The 27,434-nt window shown below is 39.1% G+C and overlaps 1 protein-coding gene across 1 annotated transcript; it reads right to left on the minus strand.

Annotated features, from left to right (window-relative positions):
• Window positions 1-423: 423 nt before the first annotated feature.
• spp1 (secreted phosphoprotein 1) lies at window positions 424-7,714 on the minus strand. Its single transcript, XM_026176988.1, has 8 exons — window positions 7,459-7,714; window positions 3,958-4,027; window positions 3,795-3,833; window positions 3,643-3,717; window positions 2,711-2,773; window positions 2,481-2,612; window positions 1,886-2,233; window positions 424-1,726 (listed from the first exon to the last, which is right to left on the minus strand). The coding sequence occupies exons 2-8, from the start codon at window positions 4,009-4,011 to the stop codon at window positions 1,310-1,312; spliced, it is 1,128 nt and encodes a 375-aa protein (XP_026032773.1). The 5' UTR covers window positions 4,012-4,027; window positions 7,459-7,714; the 3' UTR covers window positions 424-1,309.
• Between the last annotated feature and the right edge of the window lie 19,720 nt (window positions 7,715-27,434).

The raw sequence follows: 27,434 nt of genomic DNA on the forward strand, positions 1-27,434 counted from the left end.
TGGTGAAGCAAAGATGTTTTGCAAATCCATATCCACAGCCAGAATCCACAGCGCCACATTTGGTGAAAACCAAACGCAGCATATCAAAACAAAGACCTCATACTAGCTGTCAAGCATGGCGGTGGAAGTGTGATGATTTGGGTTTGTTTTGTAGCCACAGGACCTCAACAGAGCTGTGCATAAATGAATGCCTGCAACCTTAAATAAACTGGATCAAGTGTGGGGGGGAAATGATGTGAGATACTGATCAAGTCATATAAAATCATAACTTGAAGTTATTGCTGCTAATGCTAGTTCTGCGAGCTACTGAATTACGTGCCGTGCAGTTAGTTTTTCACCACATAGAGTCTTGTGTAAACTTTTTCACAGGACTATGCGGTAAACTTCAGAATAGTGTTTATGCTTACACAACCAAGATGGGGGTTTTTTATGAAAAAGAACTTTATTAATATTTTAGAAATGGTACATTATGGTACATTACAGTAAACAACATGGGACAAACAACATGTAGTGTAGGTAGCAACTGTGCAAATAAACAGGGCTGTGTTGTCTGTATGTGTGTACTGTATCTATATCTGATTGAACCCTGTAATAGAAGATTTTTTTTGTTCTTTGCCTGGATCCTTTTATCTACACCAGCAAAATGTAATGTTAGCGAGCAAAAAAGCTAAGCCACACTGGCAGCAAATGTGTGACTTAATGTCAGTTTTAAATTTGATTATTTTCAAAATGATTACAAGTATTACAAATGTATTTAAATATAAAATGTGCATTTGCATTTATTTATTAAGCATAAGAACTTTGTATGTTTGCGTATTGCAGTTATTAATTAATAGTAAATGGCAGTTTTGTGCTAGTGTAGACAAGAGGACTCAACTTTGTCAGCGTTTTTGTTCTTTATCAGTTTTGACCTTGTACCCTGCTGGAAGAGAAGGGAGAAGGGGAAGGGGCAAAGATCATGAGGTCGGTCAACCTCCTGTTACAGGTAGCAGTCGTCATTTTTAAAGTTCAATTAACTTCTTTTCCCCTACTGGATCAAAGATGAGATTTACAAGGACCACAGGATAAAGGCGTTAATGGTTTATTTAGCCAAAACCCTAGAGAGCAAAACACATGTGCTTTGTTAGATGATGCACAGATTTTCATGGAAATATCAGCTGAAAACATGAGTCAATAATAATTCAGCCTTGGTCATCCCTATTGGACCTTGCAGGGAAAAGGGCTCGGGAGGGGGCTCTTTGCACATGGATGCAGTGTGCACACATTATGTGATTCGGACACCACCGCCCACTCTATTTCCTAGATGGGCTTATTTGGCAGTGATAACTGCCGGGATGTCAGTGGTGGTGTCAGGTGCTGCCCCTTCCTCATCAGAGTCACTCTCAGTGCTGTCACTCTCATCGGAGTCAGCGTCAGCAGCTCCAGGTGTGGCTGTAGCCTCCTCGCTGCTCTGGCTCTCCTCGTCTTCGGCCTCCTGGCTGGTGCTATCACTGGTGGTGCTGGCGCTCTCCTCTTCCTCCTCCTCCTCTTCTTCCTCTGGGGTGCTGCTGCTTTCACTCTCGCTGGTGGTAGGGTCACTGGTGCTGGTGCTCTCCTCTTCCTCTGCCAGATCGGCCTGGCGGGGATCCGGATCCTGAGATGTGCCAGAGGACGCATCCAGACCCTGGCTCTCCACCTCAGGGGTGCTGGTGTCTTCCTCCAGGAGTTCAGAGTTGACATAAATAGTCTAGAGGTCAAAGGAGAGATGTGAGGGTTAGTTTGCATATTTATCAACATTATATTTTAACCTTTTAATGCAGTAATCGGAAATGAGGGTTAGGGATTCTGCTAACTTTAAGGACCAATTCTGGTTCAGTCTTTTAGAAATTGATAAAGCTAACTGTACCTTATACACCTTTGGCAGCTTCTCCACCTCATTGCCGCCGGTCATTGAATAGGCTGTCTTCTTTCCTGTGTCCTCAAACTCATAGGACTTGTAGGGCCCGGGAGCCTTGTGGTAGGATTTTTCCTCCACATAAACGATGGACTTGTACTCGCTGGGGTAGCCTCCCAGGTTGTCACCGCGGGCTGTATCGGTGACGACGGTGGCCACAATGGGCTCATCAGTCGACTCAGGGGCCGGTGTCTCTGTGACAACCACAGGGGCTACTGTAGAAGGAGCAGGCGTGGAGGACTCACCAGACTCTGAGCTGTCGCTGGATTCATCTTCCTCCTCCTCTTCCTCCTCTGTTTCCTGTAGACAAGATATAGAAGTTGGCAAAAATTCCTACTGATTTTCTAGTAGTTTAGTTTAAATTGTCCATGACTCATATCTTCATCGGCATGGCTAAAATACATTTTATATCTAAAATTTTTATTGACACAAATATCTAAACTTAAGCTTGAGAAATGTGACACACATGAGACTAATTGTTTGAAATAATAAATTCCTGTTATTTAAAGAAGTAATGAAAAGGTTTTCACAGGACATTTTTACTCACACTCTCCTCTGCTTCATCATCATCATCACCGTCTTCATTGTCCTGGTTGTTAACAGAGGGCGAATCTGAAGTTGTGTCTGTGACGACAGATTTGACTTCAGGTAGCGCCTCGGCTGCCACCTGCTGCTGATGCTGCAACAACCATTAAAACACAATGTTATAAGAGTTTAACAATAAATGCATTGTAACATAAATGATCACTGTTTTGACCTCTGCTGCTCATCTCTCACCTCCTCCTCTTCTGAAGTCTCTGCGCTCTCATCTGAACCAGCAGCCGCGGCTGCTACAACATTCTGCGAGATGGGAGACGTGCAATGAATGTGATTAATCATCATTGCTGTAAAGAGTCCTTTCTTTGGAAGAAACAATCTTTGAAATCGTCCTTTAGTTTTCTTTCATTGCTTTTATAAAATTTGTACTTTAAGCTGAACCCAGCTAGAGGAGATTATTTAAAGGTTGCATCTCTACTTCACAGCTAAAATCAGAATGAGATATTGAACTACAAGTTTAAAAATCCTAGTTCTCCTGCTTTTCTCTGCTCTGTATAACAAAGATTTTACCCGTAGTCTCACTAAACTCCAGCTACCAGTAGCACATAGCCACAGATGAAGTGCATCTAAAAATATGATGCTTTGCCTCATGTTAACATATTGGTGTGTCCAAGATATTGTACCGTCCCTTTTATAATTTACATTGTTCACATTACTTTGAACAATTTTTGAGGATTTGACTTTTAGCCAATCAAAAAAAGCATTTTAAATCTACCTATTTGGCCTTCTGGTAATTGTGTTTGTGCAGTTATTAAACTTTAATAATTAGCTGATCACTTTTCTGCCTTACTCTGACTTTTGCCTGATTATACTTGTACACTTTTACTATATTTTTGTGATGTAACAATAAAACATGTAGAAAAATATTGTTGAAGTCCCATAAAACAGTACTTTGAATAGGTTTTGTTATCAGATATCACATATGTGCCTTGTGAGATTTAAGTGAGTAGGTGAAAGTGGCTGACAGCCCAGACAGCAGAGAATTAGAGGAGAACCATTACTGCAAGGACAAAATAAGGAGAAGATACTGGAGGGAAGATAAGAGAGAAGAAAGAATGAGAGGAGAGCAAACTGACAAAATGATAAATGGACACAAAAAATGAATATTTTACCTGCACAGGTGGGGGACGAGCCTTAAGAACCACAGGCGCCTGTTTTCTGAGTGCTAGAGGTTTTGGTCGTCTCACCTGTGGAAGAGAAAAACACCATGGATGTCTCATTCTTTCTCTCACCACCTCCCACCGGCCTCTCTTGGAATACTTACCACTTCCTCAGAGCTCTCTGAACTGGAAAGTTTTCTCGCCTAGAAAAACAAAGGGACCAGAGTGAAATTTATGACAAAATGGCATGATAAAACATGTTATGTTCTCAGTTAATTTATCTATTTTTAATCTGGGTGTAGTTTTGATTTGACAAAAGTGTCTCACCGGCCGGCAGAGAACTGTGGCAAAGAGCAGAACAAACACAACAGCCACTTTCATTGTCTCAGTTTGATGCCTGGTTGGAGGAGAAAGCCAGAAAAAACGCAGTTTGAAGTCACACAATAAAACATCACAATAAAACAATAAATCATAATCATGATACAAAGCGCTCGGCACCAAAATACTCGTCTGAAAGCCATAACTTCACAGGAAACACAATGACATGTCAGCCTCTCACCCAGATTCCTTCCTAAAAGCGGAGGCTGTACAGTCACATGACTGTTAACCGTCCTTGGTATGTCCCAGGGAGTCATTAAGGCCTTAATTACAAAGCTAAAGAGAGCTATGTGCCTTTGACGACTCAGTTCGATACAGTAAAACATTTTCTCTGTCATCACAGCAGAAAAATCGCATCACTATGAAGCACGGTTTTTCAAACTATGAGCAGGCGGTTCATAACTAATTTGGAGCCCAAAAAAAAAGACAGGAGAAAAATAACAGGTACCATTTAGAAGGAGATTCATTTTGTTCGAGAATGTTTTTAGAAAAATGACTTTGTTTGATTTTCTACTGCCTGAGTCTAGTTTGCAATACTATGAATTATTCTGTGATGCTTTTTGTGTTTTTGTAGAGGACTATTTTCAGTCAAGGCTCAATAAACACTTTTCAGTAGCAGGGTGGTTGGTGTACATGGGCTGAGCCAAAAAATAAAGCACAGCCAATGCAACAATGTGAATCATTTTGTTAGTGGGTTTATTTCATTGTTGTTTTGTCTTTGTTCATGTCTTTTAGTTCCTTCTTCTCTTTTCTCGTCATGTTCTTTAACAAGCTTTAATGTTGGTGTTTGCTGTGGGAGGAACAGTCTAAGTGCTTATCTTTAATGATGGACTTTTCCTATAGTGTGTAATTCACTAAGTTATAAATGGAAAGCCACAGCGCAACTGCATAATGTCAGATGTCTCTGTCGCTGTATGCGAGCATGTATTTTTTCATTCTTTATGAGAACAAGTTTTAACCTTAAACCTAGAGAATAAAGTATAATAAAGACATTTTGTTCTTTATTGTCTGGACTGATTTCAGGACTAAGTTAAAACAACCTCATATGTATGGTGGCAGTAATTGTAGCTGTGTATGCGTGTATTTTTGTATATTGCACTGTGTGAGGATTATGTTTCAGACCTTGAAAGCATGGACATTTTTGTTCTGTCCTTTCTGGGTCTAACTTGGGCTGCTTGGGAAATAAGTGCTGATTTTGCATGAAAAGCAACCACACATGCACATGTGGAATGGAAGTAACTTTAAGTGTGTGTATTGTTCTTGTTTTTCTATCTTGGTGAGGACCACTGCTTTAGACCTTTAAAGTAAGGACAGTTTGATTTTTACTTCACTTTTACAAATAGCTTTTTTTAGGATTTCAGAATTGGTTTTCGGGTTAAGATTAGGTTAGGTGTTGGGTTTAGCTTTATTGCTGTCGTGGTTAGGAGGTTTGATACTGCTCTTAGAACTGTACACTCAAGTGATGCCAAGAGTTAGTTTAACTTAAAGAGTCGAAGCAGGGTTAATTGTAACCAATCAGCCAGCAATTTTAAAGGCAATTTACATGTTTCATCTATCTTATTTATTAAATTAAAACCAACAATTTAAAAAAACAACACACATTGTGGTTTTATAGGAAGTTACATGCTATGTGAGCTCTGAAACCATAGCGTTTTTCTTTGGGTTGGTGCAGGTTACCGGTGACTGGTACTTTTTTCAAACAAGTCACTCTTTTGTTGAACTTTTAGCATCTCAGAGACAAACTGGGTTTAATAAAACACTTGTCCATCTAATATTGCATTAACTTACAATGCTTTTTTCTTAAGCACCCTAAAAAAACATGTGAAAGTATACCAGGAAGCAGCTGTGAATTTTAGATAAGCTATCCTCTTTTTACTTGAAAATGTTTACCCAGGATTTATAGCAGCAAGGAAGTTGGAATGAAGAAATATTCAGAGTGAAGAAGATTATCAGTGCAAGAGGGCTGACAGGAGTCTCTTAATTTCCCCCAGTCTGTATTGCTAAGGACTTTTTTCAGGTCTCAATTTGTCCATCCATCATTCAAAACTGTCTGTGGTAAACAGTTTTCATTGTTCGAAGTAAAAGATCCTGAATCTAGTTACACAGATTATTCTTTGAAGATCGAACCAGACTAAAATATGCTTAGTGATTAATCAATTTATGTGTAAGAAAAGCAGAAGATTGAGCGGAAGCAGAGACAAATATTTGGATTTTGTTTTTTTAAATTTATATCTGACAAAAATATATTTAACAGCAAAAATTTAAGTGCAAGTGGCAGTGCATTGTTGTGGGTATGCGTGTTGTCAGCATCACTAGTCAACACTGAGTTGGTTTCCTGGTGCCCACAGCTTCCTCTTCCTATCCCTGGTGGCAAACCAATCAAACAGCTGCACAGACTCAAACCAATCACAGACAGTAATTCAAACTCTCATAAGATACTGCAATAAACTCCACAGCGGATAACCAAACTCTCTTGTGGGTTTATTATCAGTTTGCTCTGCATTGATTTAAATTCCTGAGAAGGTCATTTCAATATGAATAATAAAAAAAAAAAGCTAAGATTGATTTTGTTAGAAGTCTCTCTTTCTTCCAAAGAAAGGGCTATTTACACCATTACATTACAAATTTATTTTTTTGTTTTTTATTTGCTAAATAAAAGACATTTGCCTTTTAAAACTATTCAAAAACTTTAACATTTAGTGCTTAATTATGGGGAAAATAGTGAAATTAAAAATCATAAAATTAAAAAAAAATGTCATTTACAAACAAATTTCTTTAAAAGAGATCCTATACATATGCAAAAGTATGTGGACACCTACACGGTTCATCAAGTGTGATAGTTTAAAAACAAAAACAAGCTTTAATTTGCTGCTCTAACTGTTCCAACTGCTCTATGCTTTTTGCTTAAAACTTTCCACATGATTTCTGGCTTTGCTACGACGATTTGCTCTCATTGTAACATTTATTTGTTATGTACAACACTGGTGTTAGATGATGACGTGTAGAGGACTTTCTCATAAAGGATTGGGTTCTGTACCAGTCGGTCAGTTTTTAAATATCAGACTAGGAAAAATGTTTCTTTATGACTCTTTTTGACATTTTAAAGCTAGGAAAGTCTTCTGCAAAATGCAGCAGGTAGCACACTGTTTTCAAAAGTATAGCTAAGTGCTGTATCATTAAGAATGTGGGGACACTAAAGTCAGGAAAGGACTGTGTACATTCTTTTGGACATGCACTAGAGAGTGCAGCAGATATAGTCAAGGACCTGATAATCACATTTCCACATTGTAATGATAGATTCTTCAAGCTAAAAAAAAAAGCACATTTTCAGGAGCTTGTATAAACATTAAGCTAGTTTCCCACCTCTAACCATGACATTAGGAATGCAAACACCAGACAAGAACTTCATATATTACATATAATGTTAATTTGTCATGAATTCATTCTGACCTTGTCTGCAGTTGAGGGAAGCTTCAGGGGTTCAGCGGCTGCAGCAGAAACACAGAGACGTGATTTGTCTTTAGTTTATCTCCTGGGTTTGCTTCACCGTGATGATGCTGCTGAAAGTAGGGCTACCGGCTGGCTTATAAACCTTCCAGCCTTTGGCAGCAGCCAATCATCTCAGCACTTGTGATGTCATGAGGTTAACCGCTCCATGGTGTCCACCTCTCCTCTCTCTCCCACTCTTCCTGTGGTTGGTGGTGTGCTGTGGTGGTGTCGGGGGCAAATACACACAGACACACACACAGAACACAAGACAAATACGTGGATAAAGGCATGCAGACATTTGAAACCCAGACAGAAGCATATGAATGCGTTTTGTTTTTGTTTTTTTGCCTCTCTCTTTCACACACACACACACACACACACACACACACACACACACACACACACACACACACACACACACACACACACACACACACACACACACAAGCTCACTATGTGTGTAAGTTAATTTAAGAACATGTAGTAACAAGCTCTGGGTTAAAAACAGCAGCATATAGTGGTAGGTGGCATGACAGTGATTCAGCTTCCTTACAGACAGAACAAAATCATCTGACTGAGGTCTCTGTGAATAATCAACAATTTGATTTGTCTTAAACTGTCAAACAAAAGGTGCTAGTTTTTTCCTTCTTTGTGTATGCAGACATTTTTGTGTTAGAACTAAACCTGACTGATAACTGCCTAAAGCAAAAGGGAGAACATTTAGTGGCATACAGCATAAAGGAAATTTTTTTAACATTGTTGTCATTAAATATAAATAATTTATATTTCCAATAACAGTAACAACAACAAAATGTCTGTGAAGGTTTTCAGTCATCCAGGTCATCGTAGTCAAAGGAGCTTGGAAAGAAAAGCGTCTGGACTTCTTTAAGTTGCTTGAAGACGTTTCACCTCTCATCCGAGAAGCTTCTTCAGTTCTAAGGTCAAATGGTGGAGAGTCCCAGATATAAACCTAGTGGGAGTAACCCCCCACAGAGGGACAAAAGGACCCCCTGATGATCCTCTAATCGCCTGAGCCAAGGTGTGAAACTGGGCGTGGGTCCCAATCAGCCAGAGTTTCGGGTGTGTTCATTGTGTCATTATATCTGGGACTCTCCACCATTTGACCTTAGAACTGAAGAAGCTTCTCAGATGAGAGGTGAAACGTCTTCAAGCAACTTAATTAAAGAAGTCCAGACGCTTTTCTTTCCAAGCTCCTTTGACAACAACAACAAAGTTGTATTTAATATATTTTAAAAGCTGGAACCATGGGATTTTCATATGTTTGTGATGTTTCATAAGCTCCACTTTTGTGCACAATTTACAGTGTCAGAACAATCTATGACAAAATACACAGTATCTCATGTTTACCATCTTAGGAGTTCTAAGGTCTTAGTAGCTTGTAGGCTTTGCAAAACTTGTCTAAATTTACAATATGAGGATGATCTTGTAGTCACTTGATTCTGAATCCAAAAGGAGGTCAGTACGCACAGAGCTGAAATAATGTTTGCTTTTATTTCAAGTAGACTAGGTTAATGCAGTGCTTTTTTTTTTGGATTTCCTACAAAAGACTATCCTAGTAGAGTGCAACCTATTCAGTCACATAGGCCTAAAGACTGGTCAGCAACCCTTTGGTGAAGTCCGCTCATTAGGTCAAGTGCTTCCTGAAGGTTTCTGGTAGGCACCAGATTAAATTGGCCACAAAGCGGTCACCAAATCTTGTGATTGCTGTTGTTGCTCAGAAGACATTAATGTCTACAAACACAAACCAGAGAGTAGGTTACCTTTAAAATAAAGGTTTCCAAAGATGCAACTTTTCCTTTGAAGCCAAACGGTCTTGTTTTTTGTTTTACATCTTCACAGTTTTACTGCTGCTTAGTGATTAACTGGGGGAGTATTTGAATGGTCCACTGAATAGTCTCTAGGCCTGTGTGCTTGGAGACTAATGTAAATAACAGAGATCATGCCAGTTTTAGCAGATCTACTTTGTATTCAATTATGTTACTTCTATATAAATTCCTAAATAACTTTGTAGCATTTTAGATTTCTGAATAATTGTGTTTTTACTAGAGATGGCACGATACCACTTTTTTATGTCCGATACCGATACCGATATCATAAATTTGGATATCTGCCGATACCGATATGAATCCGATATAGTGTTTTTTAATCAACAAAACTGTTTTTTAAATATCTTGCTGCATTTTGTATAAGTTCATACTCAAGTTTAAAACAACAACTACACTAAAGCTATTCTGTTATACCTGTATGCAAAAAAAAATATTTCATAGTACAGCAATACTGATCAATCTAATAAACTTAAACCTACACCATCCTCCCTATTCTGGTATTTTAAAGAGTACTTAGCATAAATATTAAGCAACCTAACTAATAGGGTTCCAACTCCCAGCAACAACAAAAATAAATAAATAAAAAATAGGGAACCACCCCTCACGCTCCACCTCATGATGCTTAATCGACGTAATCAACCTTAATTTGATGCAGTGTGGAAAAAAAATGCACAGAAATCAATTATTTTTCAAGAAATATTAAATAGATTCAACATCTTTCTTCAACAAAATTGCAGACTGCACAGATGGTACCTTCCCAAAGGAAAAAGTACTATAGCTTACTAGGGTATATATATTAGACTTAATAGTTACTATATACAGTAATTGACTTCTATTCATTTTGCATCAAATTAAAACTTTGGCTGTCAGATAATTATTTATTAAAAGCTCGACATTTTAAATGAGAATAAGAAAGAAAAGTATGTCTTTGTGCCCCCTTTTCCCTGTTAATGCCCTATCGGCCCCCCTGGCTAAACTTTGCTAGATCCGCCCCTGCACAGTTACCAGCAGTCAGCTACGTAGAAAAAGATCCTCGAGTAGAAAGTAATATTAAATACATTCTAACAATAGCTGATCAAGCTTAAACGTGCTGCTGTTGTTCAGCCGCTGGTTTCCTCTTTCTGGTGCAAAGTGGGCCAAAAGCAAACTAGAGACACGGACTCGCGACAGAAAAGCCGATCAGCTGATCGTTAAGCAGTTTCATGATTGAAGTAGCAGCAAGAAGAGGCAGTCGCTTGTTAAGCTTAACGCAGGAATGCTTTACAAACATTCAGAGATGGACTTACACACTTGCTTTACTTCTCTCGGGATAACTTTGTCGGAGATGAAATGCCGGGTTGCTAGCGAAGCTCCACATGCTATCCAGACCACCGACAGGTCCCGCATGCCACAGCCGCTCTATCACGTGATGCATACTGCTCCGACGTGCTAACCTGAGGTGAGTTACGGTGTGTTGCAAGTTTTGTGAGGTGCTTTCGTGATATTTAATGGATCGGATTACATTTTTTATTTTTCTCCGATATCCGATCCAGTAATTTAGGTCAGTATCGGACCGATACGTAATATCGGATCGGTCCATCTCTAGTTTTTACATCCCAAATTTCCCAATTAAATCATCACTGCAAAAATCAACATCATATCGTCCTTTTGCTTCTATTAGTTCCAAGTCTATATTCTTTTTCCGCGCTTTCTGTTTGTGTCTAACAGTGTAAGTATATACTTTTAAGTAAAAAAAATTTTTATATATATGTACTGGGTTAAACAACCAAAATTCAAATGAATTGAATATTATATGTTGAACTGGCAATCAGATTGGTGCTGATATAGTGAGTTTTAGCTGCTAGCTTTGTGAAAGCCTTCACTTCAGCTTATTCAAGTTACTGAAATAAACTTCTTAACCTGTGTTGTTGGCACTGGTGCAATGGAATTACAGTATTTTGTGTGTATTTTTATTGGAACTCATTACAGGTATAACTCTGTCTGTGCAATGCACTCATATTGCATTTAAATGCAGCTTGCTAAGGTAGCTGGCTACCGTTAGCTGAAAACTTAGCACACCACTTCATCATCTCAGTTTTGTTACTTCTGGCTCTAAAACTGAAAGTTAGAAAGCAAAACACAGACCAAAGGGTGACGTTACAGCGGTTACAATACAAAGACTTATGTTCTCCTCGTTGTATGTAAGTAAAACCTGGGTTTTGTATGCTCTATTTACGTTTAGGGTTCATTCATGGCAACAGTTATCTCAGAGCACTTTATATATTTGTAAGGTAAAGACTGCACAATGTATACAGTATAAATTAACTGGTTGTATCCAGACAGACATTCTTTGAATACTGTTATAATTTGTATTTTAGTCTCACTGAGATGACAGAATCATCAACCCTGATTTGACTGTGTGGTAAAGTTTCTCTAAGGCTCCCCCTGCAATTACAGGAAAATGTCTAAATCTGTATATGTTGATATTTGACAATATGGCATTACCGTTAGAGTACATAGGGTACATGCACAGAACACATAATCACAAGAGTGGCGCATCAAGGGGGTACACACAAACAAGATATTTTCTGATTGATGACCTAGACACATTTTTTTTTAAGTGCAATTATGTAGGTACATGGTTGTTTCAGTTTATCTGTTCACATCAATCGTCCCTCCATTCTCTCTGACACTGATTACAAAAACACAGTGTCTCATCAGACTGAAGGTACAGACAAGTCTGATGACTTATGAGTCCTCAGTCACAATTTTACAATTAATTTACTGCTCAAATTAAAGGTTTTTTAAACCCTTCTGAGGGGTTAAGGGGTTTGTTTGTTTGTTTGTTTTTTAGATACAGCTCATCAGATTTCTCCTTGTTGTTGATTAACCTTAAGCAATTTTCAAATAATCTTTAAAAATGTAGGCACAATTTTAGAAACTTCAGTGGCTATCAATAAAGCTTTTTGGTTCTGGATACTTTGGCTTCCTCCCACAGTCTATCTCAGTCACAGTCCCTGCCTCCATGAGCCTAAATGAGACACCAGGTTAAGAAAATTGATAAATTAATGGTTTAGGCAAGGAAACTAGCTGGGAGGAGTATGCAGCAGACATCTCACATGATGCCCACTCATTTGCACATGTCTTAACTGCTCACAGGTCACAGGAGGGCTGTCACAGGTTTAGAGGCAGGTTATTCCCCAGTCAGGTCACCAGTCCATCAAGAGCATTTTCTATTCATTTTTACCTCTGAAAATAACAGATCATTCTCCATATTTTATGTTTTATTTTCATCTGCTTGTTTACATACAAGAAACAAAGGTCAGTGTTACTTTTAGCTTTGACATATTGATTGATAACCAAATATAAGGCATAGATTTACAAAATCAAGACATGTAACTGTGTGCATGTGTGTTAGAGAAAGATACATATTTGGAAAGAAGGGGAATAAAACAGCTTCAGACGTGCCTGGGAGAAATGTGTTAGCACACGTTTTTATCCTGGAGCAGAGATGTTTATGTGTCTGAGATCATTTACTGTCTTTTCTCTATGTTGTATGTTGCTTTATGTTGCTAATTTCTAATGCAAAGCTTTTTAAATTTCTTTATCACTTTATCTCTCAGTGCGTTATTTCTAAGTATCTTCAATACTGTAACCAATATATACAGCATATATATTGGTTATTAATTATGTGAATGAAAAATATTGCTAAATGTCAATAGAGATCATTAAGTAGGTGTTGGGAGTGCAGATTATACCACTTATGAGCTGAAAATAAAGCAGTAAAAACATCAAAGATGAAGAGTGGAGGATGGACTGGTCTGGGACGCTGAGTCCCCCATAAGGCCTCCTACAGTTTCCAACACTGGGAACAAAAACAAATTTTGGTGGTGTGAAATGTTTATTTGGAAAATCACAAAAGTGTTGTTTCATGGTTCAATAAAATTGTCCCAAAGAAAGGACCAAAGATTTTATAACCTGTTTATATGTGTTTGTATCGTTTGTGCTCTGATTGTGCATGAGCATGTCTTAATCATCTGTCTCAGTGTACCATTTGCATGCATTCAGCCTCTGTTTTGTTCTGTCTGACTATTCATATCTGTCGGCACTCATATTGCATTGTTGCATTCCTCAAATGTATGTGTGTATACTTAACTAAATGATTTATACTGACAGTCTTCTGTGCTCCACCAATAAAAACTGATTCAGCTGGCCCCCAACATGACCACAAATAACACTCTCTACAGCTTGTTCACTGTTACAGCATTTATTGCTGTTTCTCAGAAAATATAAAACACAGCAAGCATATAAAATAATAACAAGAACTAAGATAAGAAGGTTGGCAAGGAACAAAATGAAGCGAGAAACTAGTGCTTCCTCTCTTCAAAGCCAGTGTCCTGCTTTGCACTTTTGGGTTCTATTGAAGGAAATTTTAAACTGCTGGCTAAGGGTAAATTATAATTCGCATATGTCAGTCAGAGTTCACTAAATGTAATATTGAGTCGGCGTGTAACAAAGACGGACTCTCTGGGCCCCTCCTAAATCAGAGCACGAGTGACAGGTTTAGCCGCATGTTCTCCTTAAATTTCTGACTGCCTGAGTGGTGTCCAATAAATAAATAAATGCCATAATAAATGGCGTAAGCTTTGTAAATATTTGGGTAACCTTCGGTGTGAAACCTGGTCTTGTATCCATCCCACTTTGATTGGAGCAGCTTTCATTTCTACAAATCTGGCCAAACTTATTAGATCCCCCAAAATGTCACTATTCAGAATTTCGACCAGGAAGGAGAGTTGCAGTCTTACATGCCTCAATGCAGCTTCTCTCCTCCAGTTATCCCTAAAACTCTATCCCCTTAGAGACTGTGTCAGCTTCCAGAAAACAAGCAAACAACAAATTAGCAAACAATTATTTAAAATAAAGAAAAATATTGTATCCTCAACTTCACCAAAGAGTAAAACAATGAAATGTGGATTATTATACATTTGGTCTCTCTATTCTATGTCCCTATTAGTACATGAATTAATAATTAATCAACAAATGGATTTGCTCAAAAAAAAAACATCATACCAAGACATTTTGGACAATTTCATGCTCCCACCTTTGTCTGAACAGTTTGGGGACGGCCCCTTGCTCTTCCAACATTACTGTACATCAGCACACAAAGTGAGGTCCACAAAGACATGGATGAGCGAGTGTGGCGTGGAAGAACTTGACTGACCTGCACGGAGTCCTGACCTCAACCTGATAGAAACACCTTTGAATTAGAGACTGTGAGCCAGGTCTCCCTCAACATCAGTGTCTGACATTACAAATGTACTTCTGGATTAATGGTCAAACATTCCTATAAAAAAAACTCCTAAACATTGTGGAAAGTCTTCCCAGAAAAGCTCAAGCTGTTAGAGCAGAAAAGAGTGGGCCAACATAATATTTAACCCTATGAATTAATATTGGGATGTCCCTCAAGTTCACATGTGTGAAGGAAGACAAGCAAATACTTTTGGCAATATAGTGTATATCATGTGCATTGGTTCATTTTGACACCTTCCCAAATGTTCTCATGTAGACAGTCACAGTTGTATGCAAAGCTGAGGTCATTGGTGATTTTCACCTCATGGCTAGTTGTAAAATGCATATGAGGGGCCTCTGTGTGGAAATATTCCTTTTAATAGCAACCTCAGAATATTTGTGTGGTAATACAAATTGCTGCTAAAGCTTTAACAGAACACCAGTCTATCAAATTGTCTTATCATTAAAAATATATATTTAAGAGTGTTAATGAGTCCTGGGAGAGAGCCGACGTGGTCTGGCTGCTGTTAGAACAGCAACAATTTCATCTGGAGTTTTATTTCCATTTGCATTTTCTCAAAGTCATTCAAACACACAGAGAAACAATTGCACGCACACACTCCCCAGGCTATAAATGTGTTGGAACACTCTGTCAGACTGTGGAACAAAGCATAAATGAGAAGAGTGTGAAACCCGCTATCATAAGGACTTTCCCAGACTCTGTGTGTGTGTGTGTGTGTGTGTGTGTGTCGATGTTGTGAAGGCATATATGTCTGTTGTATTTTGACACATGTCCTCACAAATGGTGCAGGCACAGGAGGAATTTGAAGACAAACTTCATACTAACATCTTTTTGCCGCAGCTCATCTATTCTGCGAGTTCAGTTTGCAACAGCTGCTCCAAACGTATCAGCACAAGTCACATTAAGAAAACACACAAAGTACACAAAATTGCACAAAACCTATGCAGATTTCTTACTGAAAATGCCATGGTTTTCTTCAAGTGTGCTAACATTAAATCCCTTTGGTCAGATATTTTTTATATTTTCTCATAAACCATTAAGCCTACTTCTAATCTAATCTTAAATTTAAGAAACTCTCTTATTCCATCATGTCAGAAAAGAATATTATTCATCACTGGGTAAGACTGCTATACTAAACATGTGAGACGTGGCAAGACAGTTATCATGGAATAGATTATGAATAATTAGATGTATATAAAAGATAAAGCCACTGACGTCACCTACTAGATTGACGAGGACATAACACACTTCAATGATAGCAAATTATCTGAAGTTTTATTTTTTATACTGACAGGATAAAATCATACAATGGCTGCAAATTTGTCGATTGTGTTGAATGGATGTCCAGTACCACCAAAGGTATTCTGTTAAATTGACATCTGGTGACTGTGGATGTCATTTGAGTGCAATGAGGTCATTTGTCACGTTCAAGAAATAGGTTTGAGATTATTCTTGTTTTGTGGCAAGGTGCATTATCAGGCCGGAAGCAGTCACTAGAAGGTGGGCACACTGAGGTCATAAAGGATGGATGTGGTTACCAATAATACTCAGGTATGCTATGGTGTTTAACCATTGCTTGGTCTAGAGAAGTGACAGACCCCGCTTTGATAAAAATAAGGTACCCACATTGGGTTCATTTTTTAGACCTAGTTTTGGAGAACTCACTCTTCCCTCTGCAAAGAGATGGTGGCTCAAGCGATGGTGGGGACTCAAGCGCAGAGCAGAGTTCAGTTCCAAAAAACAGAGTTTTGTTTACACAATCACCAGGTGCAGAATATATACAGTGGGGGAAATTCAGAGTTCCTAGGGTCCAGGGGGGGAAATCTGGGAAGGGGAAGCTCTCTCACACACGCTCTCTTCTCCACACACGTCCACACAGCGGGTAGGTTACGGGTCCGGGAAAACTATTAACAAGAAAGATTGGTTAAGCTGAATTACAGATTTACACACGAAAACTTTACTGAGGCTAGAGGCTCACTAATGTGTCTCGCACAATCATCCAGCGATGAGACTGTCTGCATCCATTAAATGCATGCCATTAAATGGCAAGCACATAATGGGCAACAGGTGTGTGGGCCAAGGGCGGGAGCCCGCGGTGAGCTCCGCCCAGGCGGAGAGGTGAGAGAAAGAGAAAGAGTGAACAACAACACATGTAGCCTTGCGGACACAGGGACCATAACAGATGGCCCAATATGATTGCCAACTGGACAGTTACAGCTCTCATCTAGCAAGAGCCTGTTAGTTACTTTTTGACCTCTAGAGTTCTTCCTGATCATTGCTTTCGCCCAATGTATTCTCACATTTCACCTTCTTGGCTTACATTTTGTTTTGACTGTTTGTTTTTCACTGTTTATTTTTTTTTTATAAATTTAGTAATGTCTAGGCACCAAAAACCTCATGGTTAGGTTTAGAAAAGGTTAATGGTTTTCCCAGACCATTAAAATACACCCTTCCACAAACTTAACCACATGTTAGAAAGGTAACTTAAGGTAAAAGGTTACTGGGGTGAAGACTCCATTGGGTTTTTATTTTGTTCTTCATGCAATTATTCACACAACCACTGGAGGTGTGACACTCTGGGCTACTTTTTCTTTGATCATCATCTGTGTAGAATGGATGATAACCTTTTCGACTAGGGGTAGGCATAGCAGGGTGGCAACCAGACGTGTCTATGAGACAGATGTTCTTTTGTTGCAGCCTTAAAACCCAGCTTTTCAGACATCTTCCAGTGTAAGTGCTCAAAACAGGTCTTTGGTTTAAGAGGGATATGCTCTCAATTTTGGATGATATTGCATGATTCTATAGGGTAAAATTACATTTTCTGTAATTTGTTTTAGTTAAAATGGCCTCCCAATTTTAGTGCCATGAAAAATGCAAAAAAAAAAAAAAAAAAAAAAACACAGCCAAAAGGAGCTGTTTAAAGTACACCAGCTGGCAGTCAGAATCAAGCCAGATCGTTTCATTCACACAATTTAGTGAAACAACAATCACGTTAAACCTAATTCATTGCTGTTATTGACTCAGCTTAAATGATAGTGAAAGCAGCCACAGTTTGGACATTTTTCTGTCTGAAATTTGCATCTTCCATAAACAAAGTCTGGAGAAGCCGCAGTTGTTGTGGCAGGAAGAAAATACATTGTGAAACAGACCGGGCTCTGGCTTTATGTGGCTGGAGCTGCTTATCCACCACCTATAACAAATAACTTTTGTGTCTATGCAACACAAACACAAAGCTCAGTAGGAATAATACAGTTAATCTAGTGGAAAGCTCCTAAGTGAAAACAGTCACTTCTCGCAGTCTACAGAACTGAGCAGGATAAGAACGGAAGCCAAGGAGTTCCTCATCTGGGACATTTTTATTGATTTCTGTGCAAAAATTAGTTTAATGTTCCAAATAAAATAGAAAATAACCAATAAGAGGAGCATTGGAACAAACAGCTTGGATTAAAACATGTTTTTGAAAACAAAAATATAAAATTGTTCATTTCAGAGCTTTTATCACTTCCTGGTTTTATTTTGTCACGCTGTCCACAGTTGAGTTTCTCACACACACGCACACATATACACACACCAGTCTGGAGTATTCTTAGCTTCCACCTCCAGTTTCCACAGTGACTGGGTGGCTTTTCACTTCCTGTATCTGGTTTGGCTGTAGCATCTCACTTCCTGGACACAGTGACATGCTTTCATCAAATTTCTTTGTGTGTGTTTGTGGGTTTTGTGAGAGTGTGTGTGTGTGTGTGTGTGTGTGTGTGTGTGTGTGTGTGTGTGTGTGTGTGTGTGTGTGTGTGTGTGTGTGTGTGTGTGTATTATATAATATGTTTCCAGAGTAGTCCACTACAAAGCTAGACTGGAGCACTTCTGTTGTGTTTTGGAGTTTGTACGTGTTTTGTCTGTAGGGGCCACCATAAATATATTTTTATTTATTCACTCCACATAAAATTTAATAAATAAATTATAAAATATAAAAACCAACTATTTACATTTCAACTTTTAACTATTTAAATTTTCAGCTTTTTCCTTTTAAACAAATTTAAAGTGAAACAACACAAAACACTGCAAACCACAACACAATTAAATATAAATTAAAATACGAAAACAAAAAGAAGATGCATATTCTCTGTCATATGGGCCTGTATGAATAAACTTTGGCTCTCTTTCTCTCTCTTTCCCTCCCGCTCTGTTCCTGTGCTACTGCCAGCATAACTACAGCCCCTCCCCCCCTCTTCCCAGCGCAAAGCACAAGGCTCGCGTGGGGAGTGACGTGGAAAAAAAGTGCGAGAGAGAGGGTGAGAGAAAGAAAAAAAAAAAACCATGCTCGCGTTGTTCACGTCAAAGAACAGGCTCTAAGAGCCATTTCGTTCGCGACCGACACATCACTAATCCTTTAACAGTTTCACAGTTAACAGATGTACTAACTACATTGCCAGAAGTATTCGCTCATCTGCCTTCACATCAATATGAACTTGAGCCAGAACCCATTTTTATTCCATAGTGTTTAATATAATTATTGGCCCACCCTTTGCAGGTCTAACAGCTTCAACTCTTCTGTCTAGGCTTTCCATAGTGTTTAAGAGCGTTTATGGGAATTTTTGACCATTGGTCCATAAGTGCATTTGTGAGGTCAGACACTGATGTTGCATGGGAAGGCCTGGCTTGCAGTCTCTGCTCTAATTCATCCCAAAGGTGTTCTGTCTGGTTAAGGTCAGGACTCTGTGCAGGCCAGTCAAGTTCTTTCACACCAAACTCGCTAATCTATGCCTAATTATGCCTCCAACATGACATTGCAGTCATGTTGGAGTAGGAAGGGGGCATCCCCAAATTCTTCCCACAAAATTGGAAGTATGAAATTGTCCAAAATGTCTTAGTATGTTGAAACATTATGAATTCCTGTCGTTGAAACTAACACTGTCCACCAAACTGTACACTTGGTGCAGTGCAGTCAGACAAGTACCATTCTCCTGGCAACTACCTGTCATGTTACGGCTGTGTGCAGGCATGGATTGGACCCAAACACAAACTCACTGACACAAGGAATAAACTCAAAAAACCACAGCTTTATTGGCTGGCAGGGGAAAAAACATGCAAAACTAAATTAAACTAAACTGGGAAACTCTAATAGAACTAATGCACACAAGGACACACTGGGAAACACACAGCATGAGGGACGACGCGACATATAACAGAGGGGGACTCTGACATAAATACACAGAAGGTAATGAGGAAAGTGGAAGCACACGGGGAACACAGCTGAGGATAATTACACGTGACAGGACAGGAAAGACGCGGAAACTGAAAATGCTGACACCAGACACAAACCTGCAATGCAACACATGACGTGTGTTCACTGTCAGCTTCTGAGACATGTATATTGAAGTGGTTTAAAAGTAAGTGCAAATGTTTTAAAAATCAGTACAGAAACTTATAGGCAGCTAGTTGAAGAACTTTTAAACAGGTGCAATGTAATCTCTACTTCTGGTCCTGTAAGAAGTCTGACAGGAGAGTTCTGAACCAGTTGTAGTTCATTTAAAGCATTTCCGGGTACACCAGCTAGCAGATTCAGAAGTTGAACTTGCACAGTGTATGTAAAAGCATGCATCAAATTGTCAGTTAGCCCTAGTTTTCTTGTTTGGGAAATTCAAGGAAATTCAGTTTTGGGTTATAAAGTCTATTCTTGGTACTTTAGAGATCTTTATCTTACTTTGGTAATGTCTGTAGCTGAAGCATGCAGAATTCAATTGGTAAATTTTGTGCAAAATAAGAGTGAAATGATGTGTGAAATGCCCCATTTTATATGAGCATGCACAGATCTTGAGTTAACAGGGAAAGTTCATAGCCACCAATATCACACCCATCATCTCTGACAGGTTTTTAGTTTTTGTCCTGCCTGCTTACATAAAGAAATCCTGGCTAAGTCAAATCTACTAAAGTATACCCTCAGCTTACCATCAATGATATTTACAAGCTTTAAGCTTCTTAGATTTCTAATATAAATACCAGATTGTTTAGCAAAGTCCTCGAGAGTGAAAGGATACCAGAGCAGTGGAGATAAAATGCGCTGGTACTGATTTTCAAGAACAAGGGTGAGGTGCAGAGCTGTAGTTACTACAGGAGTGACTACCAGGAGTAGAGGGAGGTATTTAAGCAAAGCAATGAATGGTGTGCACACACGAGGTGAAAAAGAGTGTGCACACAGGGTGGATTGGATGGAGGTGAGTGTGAGGGATGGGTTTACAACATGGTAGTGAGACGTACTCCGTACGATGTATATTTTGGAGATAGTGGCACTAACAAAAATACAGGACGCCGTTTGTTGTCGTTGTTTGTTTTCCTTTCAAATTATGCTTTCAATCGTGGGATAAATTTAGCTGTGACCATGGTCATGTTAGAGGATCTGATGCAATTATAAAATGTTGCACCAGCAGAGCTCTTAGACAATAAAAACGAAATCAAGGAGAAGCAAAAAAAAAAAAAAGTAACAAGGTTAATGGGGTTGAATGAGAGGTACTATTTAAATGAGTCTTCTTCAAATCCAGCATGCTGAAATATAGGTGCAGAAGCCTTGTTGTGACTCTGCTGTTGCCAAAAATTCAAACCTGGCAATCACGACTCACCAAACTCTATATAATTAAGGATCTACTTGCGCATCATGTGGCTTGGGTACGGATGGGCACTGGGAACCTAAATATGACAACAATAGCAGAGTCTACTTGTTTCAGACCAAAGAAACTAAATTTCACTGCTAGCAAACTTTGTTTAAATGTCAGCGCTTGTGGCAACGCTGGTTTAGTGGAGGATGCTGTGTCGTCCTTCTGTTTCTCCGCAGTGCTGCAGGCTGACTCTCATGTGGGGGAACATAACTTGTGTTTATGTGTTTTTAGTCAGAAAGGAATTGCGGGACTTAAACCATTGTTGGTTCTCTCCCAGGTTTCAGTGAGAAAGAGTTCTGATCAAAGCTGCACATTACAGATTTAGATTAGAGGGAGAAATCAGAGTTTTAGACTCATTTTAATTAAAAATTCTTAGACTGTTGAGGGCTGACATGTCTTTGCTGGTGCACCTGTGGGTGGAGCTTATCTTTCTCTTGCTTTCATTCCTGTATCTGATCCGAGTTCTCTTGTTCGGTTCATAATATTTATTGGCTGGTTCGTGCTGATGTTCTCCAACAGATTGCAGGCTCTCGTAGTTTTATTTCCCTATTTCCTGTGACCTCATTTCTTTGTCTGCTTTCCAGCAACCAGTTTGAAACCATGTTGTATATCCCAGTTCCTCCAAGGAGTCTTACAGTCACAGGAATAATCAAACATCACTCTATAGCTCAGATTTGGCTGTCAGAGAACATCTGGTTATCTATGCAAGCTTCTAGTGGATTTAGACACCTCGTCATACGTAGAAGCTTTCTTTGCTCAGATATATAGGCACGTCAATCAGTCTGTTCTGAGGTGGATGCCTCTTTCTCTTTGTGAATAATAATAATAATAATGATGATAATAATAAACCTAAGCATAAAGTTCACACAGTTAGAACAACAACAAAAACATAAAACCTGTGAATAATAAGGTAGGAGTAATAAATTCAATACAAATAAAGAACCCAATGAAGAAACTGTAGAGCAGCAATTATATCTGGTTTATTACATTTTTTATAAAAATGAATTTTCTTGTAAAATTGCTTTTATAAGAGTTTGGGAGTGATTAAAAAGTAGATACTGAGTTTGCTAACCTCAGGTGTTCAGGCAAAAATTTCCACGGAAATTGACCCATTTCCTTTTTTTTAATGAGGCAGGATGAGGGAACATTAGGAGGGTGTGACCTGGGGAATGCAGAGGAAGGATTTAGTTAAAGGTTTAAATTTGTATGCAGGCAGGAACTTTGTAGATTTTGTTGCATTGCTGGCACTGAAGAGTCAGACAGTAATCGTCTGTAAAAGCATTTCAAGGTAATCAAATGTTGTCATAATGATGGAGAACAAAGTAAAACCGGTGAAATAAACTAAAGCTTAATATTTTAATGATATCACATTTTAAAATCTCATCCACTGCTTACTTCATAATCACGTTTTGGTATTCTTAACCTCTGAAATACAGATTTGAAGTTTATTTTCAGTTTTCTGTTTGTGTTTCTGCTGTAACATTTTTTGAGTTTCATTCAGTCCAGGCATGATTCCATTTTCAGCTACTGTAACTACTGTATAATCTTCACTCTCTGCTGCTTGTCTGTGCAGTTTTCTCTCTTTTCTTGATTCATTCTGACATTACAGCAGGTTCTCTGTCAGTAATTACATATCACATTTTTTCCCGCATAATTCTGGCAGTGAAATCAGGCCAAAGTGCACACTCCAGTCTGTTTTTAGACCAGCACAGCTCTCTCCAGTGCCTTTTCTCTGGATCCTGGTGAAACTTGTTCAAAACTCCATCAGCTCTTATCCTTATGGCTATGGACAACTTTACCAACTTAAAGCAAAATGTAGTCAAATGGTCCACACAGCTTTCAGTTTTGATAAAGTATATGTGTTGATCCGAAAGGAGGGTTTATTTACAACACCCGTGAGATTATGTACATTTATATAGTGACAAGGGAAAAGGGGTTCCAGGGAATCCAAGGGAGAGTCCAGGGCTAGTAGTGGGGGGAAACACATGTTCACTCTACTCTTTGTACAGTCAAGAAACAGAAACACTCACACTGCCCAATCCAACACTGTGACCATTCTCAATCACACTCCTCCAGTTGGGTCCACGGGACATCTATACGAGGAGATATAGAGAGATGTCAGCAAAGCACTGGGGAACACAGGGAAATACAGAAGAGAAAGAGCCGGACTAGCGAGGAACAGCATGCCATCATGGCCTTAAATGCAGTTGAGAATCATCAGCCGTGATGAGCCACAGGTGATTGTGTGTGGGTTTGAAGATCAGAAGAACACAGCAGAACAGACACCGCCCTAGCGAACATTAAAAGCACAGCACCCCAGGGCGGCCACTGAACAACCATGATAGTTTACTTGTAATAGGTGCATGTAGGTCAAAATATTATAACCACTATTTAATACTATATAACCACAAGTCTGCACCTATCAGTTCTGCTGATCTTTAAATATCAATGGAATACATCAATACTCAATCAAGACCTCATAACACATCATTGTTTAGATTTCTTTTCTTTTTTAAAGTCTCTGTGCTAGTGTTTGAGAGGGCTACTCTCACATCTGAAGTCCTTTCTTATGGTCAAATTTAATGGGCATCCACTAAATCCAGAAATATCTTAGCAGTTTTGCATTTTACCTTCTGCTCTTAGCTTTAAAGATAATGAATCCCAACAGAGGTGCACACTTTCCATCAGGACCTGCATCAGTTAAATGCAGTGAGATGCAGAGCAGATCAGAATCAGAATTACAGGTCTTATATATATACATTCAACTTCCTGTCTGTGCAAGAGGCTCAAGGTGGTTCCTTAACAACCCTTCTCAGACATTCTTCTTCTAATTACACCCAAAGAGAACATATATATGTTAGATGGGACCCGAGGGGGATGTGGGGGTTTTGCAGAGCACAGTAAAAGTTTGCCCAAAGGTAAAGCTCTATATTGCACTTGATGAGTGATGCATTACATTCTAGTGTCTGCAGTAATTACCATCAACACAGAGCTCTGTTGGCTTTGGCTTGTGTTTCAAACAAGATATTATGTATTTTCTTGTTTTTGTACTCTAAGGATGTAATTCATAGTAATTTTTATATAGTTTGGGTGGGGCTCGAATTAGGTTTACTCACTTTTCCACAGAGACTGGTGCAGCTATTATGCAACACCCCTTTATAACTAGATGTTTCTGCCTTGATAAATGGTTTTGGCAATCTTGTCAGGTTTCAAAAAGTTAAGTGCATTTTGTACAAGCCAAAAAACACAAACATCTGGATTAATTCTACTCACAATCGAGCTGTTATAGCAGCTGTCCTAAAACTTAATATATAATGTAGCTGGAAATAATGTTTATTTTCACTTTATGTTAGCTCTAATTTGATCTACTGACTTCAGAGCAAAAAAAAAAAAAATCTGTCTTTGTATTTATATTTCTTCATTAGCCCTTCAATAACTCTTCTGGTTGTACAAGGGTACAACACACTTATCAGAGAAAAGCTGCCAGCTGCTGGGTGGATGAGAGTGTAGAATTTCCATTCTTACGTCTACATTCACTCGTTAGCAAGGATCAAGGCCATTTTGTGGTTTCTTTGGTTGTTGGCTTTTGGACTTATGTCACCAATTAGCCAACAGCCTAACCATTATTTTTAATGCATATTAGTCATTTTAGAGTTTGTTTCTCACTCATTATCTGCCACCACAGACATTATTTTTAAGTTCCTACAGTCTGTGGTTAAATTATCTGCAAGTTTGCAGGATTAGATCAAAATGGGAAAACACCCAGCAGCTAATCCTGCTCTTGTAGACGGATATTAACTTAGAGGTGTTGTTAAAACAAACACATTTAACCAGACTGCACTGGGAAAGCAAGCCTAGAGAAATGGTATCACATTGGGCTTTCTGTGTGTTTATCCCATTACAAATCTTATGAGGGTGTGTATTGCTGTGTACGAATTAAAGCCGAATGTAAATGTCAGCTCACCGAGTAAAAGACTGTTTATGTAGTAGCAAAATTCAACCAACACGGTGGACAAAATATACAAACCTAATTCCTTCAAAGTAAGGATGTTGTGTAAGGTGTGAATACAACAACATAATGCAATGACTTGCAAATCTCATTTTTAAATGTTTAAATCTTGACACTTCACCATTACTAGAAAAACTTTAACTCATTGTGAATTTGAATGGCACAATGGCGGCAACACATCTCAGAAAAGTTTGGACAGAGACAACAGAAAGCTGAAAAACTGGTACTTAAAATAAACAGCTGGGGGAACATTGTCACTTTTCAAGTTTATTGGCAAAAAGTCAGTAACATGATTGGGTATATAAAAAAAAAAGCATCTTAGACAGGGAGAGAATCTCATAATTAACCCTTGGTAAAACCTCAAAATGGGCAGAGGGTCACCTACCTGGAAAAACAAACAAAACAAACATGTCTATAAATTGTGGAACAATTTCAGAATTATGGTCCTCAAAATATAAGTAGAAAGGCTTTGAATATTTCATCATTTACATAAATAATAAAACACAATTAAAGATTCAGGAATCTGGAGAAATGCTGCTATGCACGCAATCCCAGCAGAAGGGGTTGCATGAATAGAATGCCACTAATCAGCACAAGAACAAGTGCGGGGCACAAGATCCATAGAGGCTGGGGTCTATCACACCACGCAAGACCTCAGGTGCACACTGTGTAAAGATGCCTCTGAGATAATCCAGCACATAACAGCAGGGTGCAAACACGGCATACATGGAGCACCATAACTAAATAGCCGGCATAGTCTACAGAAACATCTGTGCCGGGTATGGCCTGGAAGTTTCAAAATGGGAGACGCCTCCAAGCGTGGTGGAGAATGATCGAGCTAAGATCCTGTGGGAGTTCCAGATACATCCATCCATCCATCCATCCATCCATTCGCTTCCGCTTATCCTTTTCAGGGTCGCGGGGGGCGCTGGAGCCTATCCCAGCTGTCATAGGGCGAAAGGCGGGGTACACCCTGGACAGGTCGCCAGTCTGTCGCAGGGCCAACACATAGGGACAGACAACCATTCACACTCACATTCACACCTAGTGACAATTTGTATTATCCAATTAACCTATCCCCACAAGCTGCATGTCTTTGGACGGTGGGAGGAAGCCGGAGTACCCGGAGGGAACCCACGCAAACACGGGGAGAACATGCAAACTCCACACAGAAAGATGGTGGAATTGAACTGAGGACCTTCTTGCTGTGCGGCAACAGTGCTAACCACCGTGCCACCGTGCTGCCCAAGATACAGATACAGACGGACAAAATGGTGATGGCTAACCAACCTGATATAGTAGTAGACAAGCAGAAGAAGACGGCCAAAGTGATGGACGTAGCGATACCGAATGACAGCAACATCAGGAAGAAGAAACACGAGAAGCTCGAGAAATACCGAGGGCTCAGGGAAGAGCTCGAGAGGATGTGGAGGGTGGTCCCCGTGGTAATCGGAGCACTAGGTGACATGACTCCCAAACTCGGTGAGTGGCTCCAGCAGATCCTGGGAACAACATCGGAGATCTCTGTCCAGAAAGGTGCAGTTCTAGGAACAGCTAAGATACTGCGCAGGACCCTCAAATTTCCAGGCCTCTGGTAGAGGCCCCGAGCTTGAAGGATAGACCACCCAGAGGGGCGTCTGGGAATTCTTTTCTTTTTTGTATCAATCACACACACACACACACACACACACACACACACACACACACACACACAGACATCTCAAATATAAAAACATTAAAAAAAATACTATCCAACAAAATATATATCAAATTAAATAGAACCGTAAATAGATAAACCTAAATAGCAATAATGAAAGTCATGGTTTATGTTATCAAAACATGAATTAGCATTGTGTTTGTTCTCAGGCTCTGATAAAATAAGCCAGGAAATGATTGTATGTATTTGGGATTACAACATGAAATAATGTAACTATACAGTGGGGCAAAAAAGTATTTAGTCAGCCACCGATTGTGCAAGTTCCCCCACTTAAAATGATGACAGAGGTCAGTAATTTGCACCAGAGGTACACTTCAACTGTGAGAGACAGAATGTGAAAAAAAACAAATCCATGAATTCACATGGTAGGATTTGTAAAGAATTTATTCGTAAATTAGGGTGGAAAATAAGTATTTGGTCACCT

The sequence above is a fragment of the Astatotilapia calliptera genome, chromosome 7 (assembly GCF_900246225.1).
Source record: "Astatotilapia calliptera chromosome 7, fAstCal1.2, whole genome shotgun sequence".
NCBI classification, from domain to species: domain Eukaryota; kingdom Metazoa; phylum Chordata; class Actinopteri; order Cichliformes; family Cichlidae; genus Astatotilapia; species Astatotilapia calliptera.